Source organism: Triticum urartu, chromosome 3, assembly GCF_003073215.2.
Source record: "Triticum urartu cultivar G1812 chromosome 3, Tu2.1, whole genome shotgun sequence".
Lineage (NCBI taxonomy): Eukaryota > Viridiplantae > Streptophyta > Magnoliopsida > Poales > Poaceae > Triticum > Triticum urartu.
The window spans coordinates 696,842,307-696,853,344 of NC_053024.1; the positions used below are offsets into that span (position 1 = coordinate 696,842,307).

The 11,038-nt window shown below is 47.2% G+C and overlaps 1 protein-coding gene across 1 annotated transcript; it reads left to right on the forward strand.

Moving 5' to 3' along the window:
- The first annotated feature begins 8,185 nt into the window (after nt 1–8,185).
- Nucleotides 8,186–10,594, forward strand: LOC125545977 (endo-1,4-beta-xylanase 1-like). The gene is made up of 2 exons (XM_048710053.1): nt 8,186–9,010; nt 9,229–10,594. The coding sequence occupies exons 1-2, from the start codon at nt 8,201–8,203 to the stop codon at nt 10,345–10,347; spliced, it is 1,929 nt and encodes a 642-aa protein (XP_048566010.1). The 5' UTR covers nt 8,186–8,200; the 3' UTR covers nt 10,348–10,594.
- The last annotated feature ends 444 nt before the right edge of the window (nt 10,595–11,038 follow it).

Consider the following 11,038-nt stretch of genomic DNA (forward strand, 5'->3'; position numbering starts at 1 on the left):
CCTCTAAGGTAACGGCTGTGTGTGCACGCTACTCGTAGTAGTACGTACTACTAGATATTTTCTCCTAGTGTGGGCATCTTGCCACTTCATTTTCACATGAGAATGGATCTATCAGTTCGGTCAGTGCGATGTTGATGTTGAAGGGTGATGATACCCAATGCATCGTCAACAATATTTATATTGGCACTTGACAATGCATGTATTGTTATTTTCAAGATGTTGAATATTTTTAAGCATATGCTTTTAAATGATTTCACGGGGACTTCGGTGAAAATTAATTATATTTCCTTGGCTTTAATATTTCGATATCCATTATTCGCCGCACCTGGGGACCCCGGCAGAGATTGTGCCGCCACGGCTGCGGGGGCGGTATGGGGGTGGCTAGAGGTGTTGGGGGTGGCTAGAGGTGTTGGGGGTGGCTGGAAGTGTGATACCCAATGCATGTTGGCTTTGTGCCCTCTTTGTTGTTTGCATTCTTGGCTAGAGATCGGGCAAAGCGGTTTCTCTAATTCTCGATTGTAGTAGGTGTGGTTTTAATCTCAGAATTAGCGTTGTGTGGTGTGTCATTTGACATTGTATTCAAATTATGGGTGGGTCTCTTCACCCTTTTTTCTATTAATATATGATATGCATGCTTGTGGTGTGCCATTTGATATTGTATTCAAATCATGGATGGGTCTCTTCATCCTTTTTTCTATCAATATATGAAACGCATGCTTGACATCGAGAACACATTTAGTATATATTATTATATTATACTTAACGCGCAGATTATTTATATTATATTTTAGTGTCAATCTAGAAATACATGAAGGCCTAACAAATAGGAAAGGAGCTATTGCCTAGGAGGCATTTAATAATCCTTTGTCAATAAAATATAGTAGTATTGTGCTATCCAAGTATATTATAATTATAATTCTTTTGACTATAATAATGATATTGATTATCCTTGTAGCAGATTTTACACAAACAAAGGATGCATGCAAATATTAATGTGAAAAACACTATAAGATCAATAATGGATCCTTAGAGACTTTCTTTTCAGAACGAAGATCCTCCTCTATACAGTATCACCATAAGGATGTATCATAGCATTAGAAATATCAGTGGAGTTTTTGCTCTCGGGCTTCAGGGGGGCTTTTATTTTCAAACATTAAAAAATCAAATTTTTTTACTTTCAAAAAAAGAACAAAATATCAAGCACTTATAGATGTATACTAGATGTGTGTGAAATTTCATTATGAAATATGTTTTTGTGTGCCCTATAAAAAAACATATAATTTTATAGTGAATAGTACATGTTTTAGAAAATACATTATTTCTTTTTTGTAGCTCGCATGAAAAGTCATTTCGTCATGAAACTTCACAGACAAGTAGTCTACATCCATATGTATATGTGTATTTTCTCCAAAAAAAATTGTAACTTAAAATTTTGAATTTAAGTAATTAAAGGCTCCATGGAGCTCGAGCTTCATTAGGCCTTTCCCTAGAAATATCAACCATGTGGAAAATATAACTACATCAGGAAAAAGGAAATAGAAAGCCACTCCTCATGGCACTTAGCAAGAAAAACACAAAAGCTCCATGCTTGGCAGTTCTGATGTCTATCACATTGTCATGACATGCGACTGGGAGAAACAAAGGTACACTAATTTGTTTATGCCAATCTAATGTGTATAAACATATGGCCACCTTGGTTGTTAGACAATATTATCCGTTCAATTTATATTACACGTGGTAATTAACCTGAAAGGGATGTCATACTTCGTCACGTGTTGTCTGGAAGGTTTTAGCCGCATGACAACCCAACACTAAATAATGTCCATATGTGCAAGCTTAACTTAAAATGTTGATTTTTGTTACTCTAACCTTTGAAAGTGCTATGCGCAAATTGGCAAAGCCGCGGAAATGATGAGTAGTATGTATTATGATGTACCAAAATTTGTTGTTTTAAGATATGTCGGATTTCAATAAACTACACAAAGTTAATTTTGTTATCTCAACTATGCAACCTCATGATTTCATCAATGAAGACGTCATTTAAGTTTATTTTATACTAAAAATGATTTTGCCACTTGTCAGTTATTCAGAATTCCTTAGCACTCAACTGACATCGAGAACCATCGATCCGAGCAATGTTCATTTTTGACTATGAGAGTAAATGCTGCATTTTTGGCAAATGATGAAAACTTGTTGAACATTTTTAGGTTTTATGAACAAATCTCTAAAATCAGCGAGAATTACGGATACTACATTTTGACACTGCTTGTATAAATTATTACAACACAGTGGATATCTTTTAGATCTATACAATGGATGACTTTTATATGTATATATATATGTATATATATACATACATACATATATATATATGAAAAATATATTAAATCAAACATAAAATGAGTTGATTTTACATTGAGATTATTCATGTTTCACATTCGAATACATGCATTGTCATTTGAAAGATTTCTGGTTGCAAGAGCCAATTAATAATTTTTTCTAAGATATGCTTTAAAATGTGAAAGATAACCAGGAAAAATAATATTTTGCTTTTGAGATTAAAAGGTCGGTGGGCCACCCATCGGGATTTAGATTTTTAAGGTTGGTCCATTAGCACTATCTGATTTTTAAAACTAAAAGTCATTGTCAGGTTGGAAATTTTCTGGTCCCCCTCAACTCGCCTTGGTTTTATTGTTTTGCCCCACCAGCCTAATAATCCCATCACACGCCACAAGGAATAGTAGCTAGTAAATTTATAGGCCAAAACTAGAAGCCAATAATAATTTGATGTACTATTATGATTCACAATTTAATAGCGGTATTAATAGTGAATATCTGGAAATAATAATATCAAATATTCAAGAGGCATTTAATAGCAGGCTGTATATATTCAAACTCTTGTAATAATATTAATTGACATTAGCTGGCTGGCTGTGTAGAAGCAAAGGACGAAAACATTAATGTTGACAATTGTAGGATCCTTATGTTTCCTTTCCAAATGGGAGAAACTCCTATGTTGGACTATGCCTATATAATACCACCATTAGGATATATCATGAGAAATATCGACCATAAGGAAAGCCATAGTAGAGAAAAGAAACAGGACAACATTTCTGATGGCAATTATGAAGAACAATACAAGGGCCCTGTGCTTGGTAGTTCTTCTGATGTCTGCCACTTTTTCATGTCATGCAACTGGAAGAAACAAAGGTACACCCATTTGTTTATGTTGGTCCAATTTTGAAGAAATATACGCAAACCTTGATTTTGTAGACAATCTTGAGTAACTCTTGCATTTTATACTATATATCCATAGCCTAATTTGAATGGGTTGCTATACTTCGTCATGTGTAGGTACGACTGCATGGAGAGCTTTGTGTGGAGACTTCAAGATATGCGAGAACCCAACGGTGAACAATGTTAATATTTGCAGACTTAACTGTGAATGGTCTGGTTACATCTTCGATGACAGCTACTGCGACCGTGGTAAGTGTTGTTGTGCATTGACACCGCCAAGGAAATGATGGGTACTACGATGTGCCAAAAGTTTGGGCTTGTAAGATATGGTGAAGTTCAATAAACTATACAAGTTGATCTTGATTTGAATATGCAACTCCATGATTTTACCATGAAGTCGTTATTCAGGTTCGTTTGATATTGCAAACGGGTTTGTTAAATCTCAGTCACCTGAGAATTCCCTAGCACTTAGTTGACGTCTACAAGATTTTATTGCATTGGATGAACAAATTAGTACAACATGCTAAATATTCTTTGGTCTTATGAACAAATTTGGAAAACCAATCAACAATTAGCTGGAACTGAACATCTCACTAGCTCGGGCTAGTGAAATAAACCAATTTTCTCTTGACCTATGAAAGTGAACTCCAATATATTGTAATATGAAATAGTTTTTGACAATTTAATTATAAACATATAAATAGTGCACACTTGTTTGAAAGTAATAAAATATGTTAAAAGCCCACAAAAATGACGGGCCCACTCTGAGTGATCTTCATGCAGCTGCCCTGCCCCTCTGTCTCCTCATAGTGCTGCTATACAAATCTTATTTGCGAGTGCTAAAAGGAGCGTTGCCCACATCTTGCATAGACAAGGCCCAAAGATCTCCCACGCTTATTCATTGTACGGTCGTGATCGTACAAATTGCAGTTTTTTTACATCTCCTCTTCATTTTACTTTAAGATTCTTAACTAATTTAGATGATTTTTTTTAAAAGTCTTTACAATTTTGAAGAATTTTTTCGTGAATTTCAGAAAAAATATCATGAATTGAAAAAATGTTCCAATATTTGACAAATGTTCCTAAATTTAAACAATTTCAGCAATTTGCAATATATTCCCAAAACTGAAAACAATTCCTGAAATCAAAAAATTTCATAAACTTGAATAAATGTTTATCAATTAGAAAAAATAAACAATTTTATTCTTTTTGATGAGTTTTAAAATTGATCATGCATTTGAAAAATGTTCACGATTTTCGGAAATGTTTGTGAATCTAAAATAATAATCAATAATTTAAAAATCTCCATGACTCCAAAAAATGTTCTAAAATTTGTTAAATGATCGCAAATTCAAAAGAATGTTCATGGATTTGAACTTAAAAAGGTTTGCGTAAAGAAAAAATATTCACAAATTCAGAAAAGTTGGAGAATTTTAAAAAATCTTGGTGACTGGCTTTTTTGGTGAACCTAAAAATATTCGAAACTAAAATAATCATGAATTAGAAAAATGATCATAATTATTTTAAATTGTTCATGTATGAAAAGATAAGAAAAAAAGAAAACCTGAAATATGAAAAAAAAATTGGAACCTTCCCAATACCGGACGGAAGGTTGTACATATTTCCAAAAATCATGGTGAACCAAACGCTGATACTTACGTAAGCAGAAAAAATAGCCAGTTGTTGTGTTTACTAGGCCTTAGCCCGCGTCGGATCACCCGTGGGCGATTTCCTAAAACAATGGTGACAGTGGCTGAAAGTTATGTAAATATAAGAAGAAGACAACTAGTTGTTGTGTTTACTAGGCCATGGCCTGCTTCGGGTCGTGTGTAGACGATCGATGGACAAAGCTGGTAGCGGGCGATCTGTAGCATTTGCAATCTCACGAGGTCAGGAGTAGGAGCTCGAGAAAGGGAGCTCTTGTTCGGCGCTTAGCGGGCTGGTGCTCACACGCGACGCCTAGCGGGCTGGCCCAACAACATGCTGAAAAGAAAAACGCGAAGAAAAAAAGTTGATAGTAATATTGCGACAAGGAGCAATCAAACTCAACATACCGCGTTCCAACCAGGACACTTGCTGGGCATGGGGCACCCATCAGTCCGGCATACTCCTCAATCAGGACGCCTGCCGAGTATGAGGCCGCCGCAGCCACCTGCCACCAATCCATCATCAGTGTTGTACTGCTGCATCTATCTTGCCCGGTCTAGCTGCCGTCGGCGCCACCACGAAGCCAGACAACGCCACCATCCTGCGCTTGTCCATCATCACACGCCCACCGGCGAGACCCCGCTGCTCCATGCCGCTGAGACCCGCCGTTGTCGACGTGCCAGATGCCACGCCGCTCCTTCTTCGCGAACACCACCTGCTGCCACTGGCCCCATCCCCTCCGCCTGAATCCTCTCCCGAATACCCAAGCCTCCCCAAACGGCGCCTTCATGAAGGGTACGACACATAAGTCATCGCCGCCGTCCAATCACGCGGATTTTGGACTTTCGTCCGAGAGGGGGGGGGGGGTCAGGAGACGGAATTAACCACATGGCACCACACACCAACTTCTCCTAGCCAAACGACGCCCCCATGGAGGTAACGGCACCGAGCGCCGCCGCCGCCGCATCCGCAAGGGATAACAGGAATTAACCTCGGGTCGGATAAGAGGGGACGTGGAGAAGGGATCTCGTCAATGCCTCCAGGGAGGGAAGCAGCGCCCGCAGGCGGTGTCACCGACGTGGATGGCCAAGCCACCAAAGGATTTCTCCCGAGCCCTACTCACACCACCGTGCCCAGCCACCATCAGCTCGGTGAAGATCACTGATGCGAGATCCAGCGGGAAGTGGACCAAATGGAGAACTTCAGATCTGATGCTAGGAGAACCGCTGGAGCAGACCGCTGGCCGCATAACGAACCGCGCCTGCCGTCGCCGCCGACGCCAGCACTCATGACGGACGAGGCCCGCCCAGGCCCATCGGCCCTACAGGCTTGCAGATGCCAGATCTGGATCCTGCAGGGGCCAGGCTCGCCGGACGTCGCCTCGGAGCCCCATGGTCGGCCGGTAGCCACCGTAGGGCGGAGGGATGTTGACGAGCCGCCGGTGCCGCTGCGCCGGGGAAGTCCACCGCGGGCCAAAGCCCAGATCGCAGCCTCTCCCAGGGTGAGACGGCCCCGCTGCTGCCGTCCTTGGCTGCGGCTCGGACTTGGCCGGTGCCAGCCTCAAGCGACAGCGAGGGATCGAAGATGTATGAGGCCCGGCGGCGGCGCTCGCGTTCGCCCTCGAGTCGCCCGCATGGTGCGGCGCGAGGGTACCGGGCAGAAACAGAGTGTCTTTAAAATTGGAGGAGAATTTCACTTCCCCGGCCTCTGCACCAACTAGAGATGCATACGGCCATTTTAGTATTAGTACCAAGATAAACACGGTCCTCAGAATTTTTTTAGGTGTGTATCAAGATATATTTTGATGAGTGGTTCCATCACATACCAAACTTGATTCTCAATAAATTGAGGAGAACCCCTGTGCATCACCTGTCAATTCTAGAAATTAAACTCTGATCGTTAGGCTGCACAACCGCATGTCCAACCACTGAACCAAGACTCTCTTTGCAAAAGTTCATCGATTTGAAAGGAATTTTATCAACTTTGAGCATGGAGCGTTGGTGCGTAGGAGTAATTCTTCATGGCTCAAATGAGCAAAAAGCTCACATCGTCCGCGAGTGTTGGGCTGGGACTTGGGAGGAGTTGTATCCCGTTAGCAGGATTTGACTTTGTCTCTCTCATGGCTCTCGTGCAGAACGGCAATTGCAGTGGAGGCGTAACTTTGGAGGGAAGTTTGGCCGACGTACTTGCCAGTCCGAACGAACGAACAAACAAACGTGACCTCTGATGAGATTCGGTTAGCCAAAACAGAGCAGAGCACGCCGTTCCCATGTACGCTCGCCGGATCCATCCATCTCTCCAACTTTTCTTCTGCCTCTCTCATCAATCATGGCTTGCTTGGCCCGTCACGCATGCACGAACCGATCCGATCGATCTCGTGCATGCGTACGCGCGTATCGCCGTTGCGTAGCGACTCAAATGATTCGAGCACCATCCAATCCATGTATGTCCACACAAACACCCGAGCCCCTACTGGACATGGGCATGCTCGGCCGGTGATTGGCCTTGTGTAAACACATGACATTTACAGCCACGAAATGAACAAAATGGGCCACCAAACCTCGCTTTTAGCCGGGCGATGCTCGTGTCTTGACGCTTTGTAATCCGGTTTCGTACGCCTAAGCCGACCGAGCGATCAGTGTATGGCCCATCGTCGTCGCCGCCGTCGACCGCCATGTTTCCGCGGTGGTGGGGCGGCCGCAAGTTGGGCGCGTCGCCGTCTCGCCGATCCTCCTCGATCCCACCGCCGTCATGGACGTACGTACTACAGGTCCAACGTTGTTGCCGCCGGTCCGGCCTCTGCGTTCTGTTGCATGCCAACGTCCTCTTGTTGTTCTCCTCTTTTAATAATGCCTATGTACCGACCCTTGGCAATTTGATTGCAGGCAAATGGCGCTTGACGGTGCGTTGATTTACTGAAGTTGGTGTCATGTTAGTGTCGTCTTCAGTTAGATGAGGGATATAATGTCCTGGAATTACGACGGAAAGTTGATGTGGAATCTAAGCCCCGATTGGTCCAAACCGTGATGGATGGATCGGCCTGAAGTATGCAGCGCTTTAAGTTGTCTCTTCCCAAAGCCAAGAAAAGGAGCGCTTCTGCTAGTGCCTGTAATCATCATCATCATGCTTACCACAAACAACAGCCTATCAGATCCAACAGCCGCCCAGCCGTCCCTCTGACACGCGGGCCCGGGAAGCCGGCCGGCCCCACACGCCAGTCGCGGCTGGTCTCTACTCTCTAGTTCGCCAGGCCTTGCGCAAGCTTTACTGTTACTCAAAAGCAGAGAAGAGAGAGGGAGAGGGTGGGAAAAGATGCATGGTGTGTGTGTGGAGGTGCGGTGGTTGCTTGGAGCCTCTGCAATATTTTGCGACCGGCGTTCGGTGCGCTTTCGAGCTATTTCGCCGTGATCTCGATGGCCGACCCTCCCCCCTTTATATACGGCCGGCCGCCGCGATCCCTCCTCAGCCTCACCGCACCACCGCACCGCCTGCCACCGACGACAAGCGCGCTCCCCTACCGCCTCCTACCGCCAGCGCCATGGCCTGCAGCTGCTGCGCTCAAGGGGTGGTGTTCAACGCCAACGTGATCCGGAACAGCGCGCTGGAGGACGGGCTCGCCGGGTGGGCGCCGCTGGGGGCATGCACGGAGCTGTCGGTGCAGCACGAGGAGCCGGAGAAGGTGCCCACGGAGACCATCAACGACGTGGAGGACGGGTACAGGCCCAGCGGCAGGTACATTCTGGCGACCGGCCGCGGGGGCGAGGAGGACGGCCTCTGCCAGGCGATCCCGGCTGGCGCGCTCAAGCCCCGCGTCACCTACCGGGTGGCCGGTTGGATCGGCCTCGGCGACGGCGCCGCCGGGGAGCACGCGGTGCGCGTCAACATTCGCGTGGACGGTGAGGACGAGGAGTGCGCGCTGGTGGTCGAGGGCGGCGCGGTGTGCGCCGAGGCCGGCAAGTGGACGGAGATCAAGGGCGTGTTCCGGCTCAAGGCGAGTCCGGCGTCCGGCGCCGCGGTGCACGTCCAGGGCGCGCCCGCCGGCGTCGACGTGAAGGTGATGGATCTCCAGGTGTTCGCCACGGACCGCAAGGCCCGGTTCAAGAAGCTCCGGAAGAAGACTGACAAGGTGAGTCAGCTCTCACATCGCCACCATCTAACTAACACTCCAAACTGAAAACGATTTACTACTACTATATTTTTCTATGGGTTTTGGTAAGCTAGCTTGGCACCAAACTGCATAAATGTATGTACTGGCACGGCGGCGCCAAACTCACGACACATGTCAGTTTCGGTTGACACGTAACGCAATGACTCACGCGCACCGTGCTTGTTGCACGTACGTAGGTGCGGAAGCGCGACGTGGTGCTCAAGTTCGCCGGCGCCGGGGCGTCGTCGGCGGTGTCGGGGGCGTCGATCCGGGTGATGCAGATGGACACGAGCTTCGCGTTCGGCGCGTGCATCAACCCGGCGGTGATCCAGGAGCCGGCGTTCGTCGACTACTTCACCAAGCACTTCGACTGGGCGGTGTTCGAGAACGAGCTCAAGTGGTACCACACGGAGGCGGTGCAGGGGCAGCTCAACTACACCGACCCCGACGCGCTGCTCGACTTCTGCGACCGCCACGGCAAGCCCGTGCGGGGGCACTGCATCTTCTGGGCCGTCGACCGCATGGTGCAGAAGTGGGTCAAGGACCTGCCCACCGACCAGCTCACCGCCGCCGTCCAGGGCCGGCTGACAAGCCTCCTCACCCGCTACGCCGGCCGGTTCCCGCACTACGACGTCAACAACGAGATGCTCCACGGCACCTTCTTCCAGGACCGCCTCGGCGACGACGTCAACGCCTTCATGTTCAAGGAGACGGCCAGGCTCGACCCCGGCGCCGCCCTCTTCGTCAACGACTACAACGTCGAGGGCGGCGGCGACCCCAACGCCACCCCGGAGAAGTACATCGCGCAGGTCAACGCGCTCATGGAGAAGGGCGCCCCCGTGGGCGGCATCGGGCTGCAGGGCCACGTCACCAACCCCGCCGGCGAGATCATCTGCGACGCGCTCGACAAGCTCGCCACCACCGACCTCCCCGTCTGGCTCACCGAGCTGGACGTGTGCGAGTCCGACGTCTGCCTCCGCGCCGAGGACCTGGAGGTGGTGCTCCGGGAGGCGTACGCGCACCCGGCCGTGGAGGGCGTCGTGCTCTGGGGGTTCATGCAGGGGCACATGTGGCGCCAGGACGCCTGCCTCGTCAACTCCGACGGCACCATCAACGACGCCGGCCAAAGGTTCATCAACCTGCGGCAGGAGTGGACGTCGCACGCGCGCGGGAAGATCGACAGCGACGGCAACTTCAAGTTCAGGGGGTACCACGGCTCGTACGTCGTGCAGCTCGCGACGGCCACGGGGAAGATGCACAAGGCCTTCAGCGTCGAGAAGGGGGACACGCCTCTCGTGCTGGACATGGACGTCTGACGACGGTCACCTACTACGGTTATTATCTCCGAGAGTATAGTTATACTACTGATACTAATACACACATACAACCACACATTAATTTGATCTAATGGGATCAGCAAAGGAATTGTACCACATACACCAACTATAGTTTTGCATTTCTACATTTGGCATTTGGGTATATATTGTACTTATGAGAGAAAGTAATTAAGGTATTGTATTGGTTAATGGAAATGAATGAATAAAATAGATGAGCTATTAATTACTCCCTCTGTAACCAAATATCAATTTTTGCTACTCCCTCTGTCCCATAATATATGATCTAGCTTATTACGTCCAATATACTATTACATTATGAGACGGAGGGGTATTTATCAGGTGCCATGATTTTTTTTGTTGCATCGGTCACCTTCTTTTTTCTGGCACGTTGGACCTTGCCTGAGAAGAAGAAACCTCGTCGGAGAATACCGAGCCTCATTATCTATCTTAGACCATCTACAACTGGACCCCTTATATCTGCCCCAAACGCCTGTACGGGCTGCCCAGTCAGTGTCCAGACAAAAAAATGCCACCCAACCATGCGCCCCACATCCTGCCCAAATGTCCAGACTGACCGACACTCCCTATACCCGGCCTATATCTGGGGCGGATATGGAGATGCTTAGACGCGCCGCCACGTCGGACTAACCGCTAGGGCCCGTGCCAATTC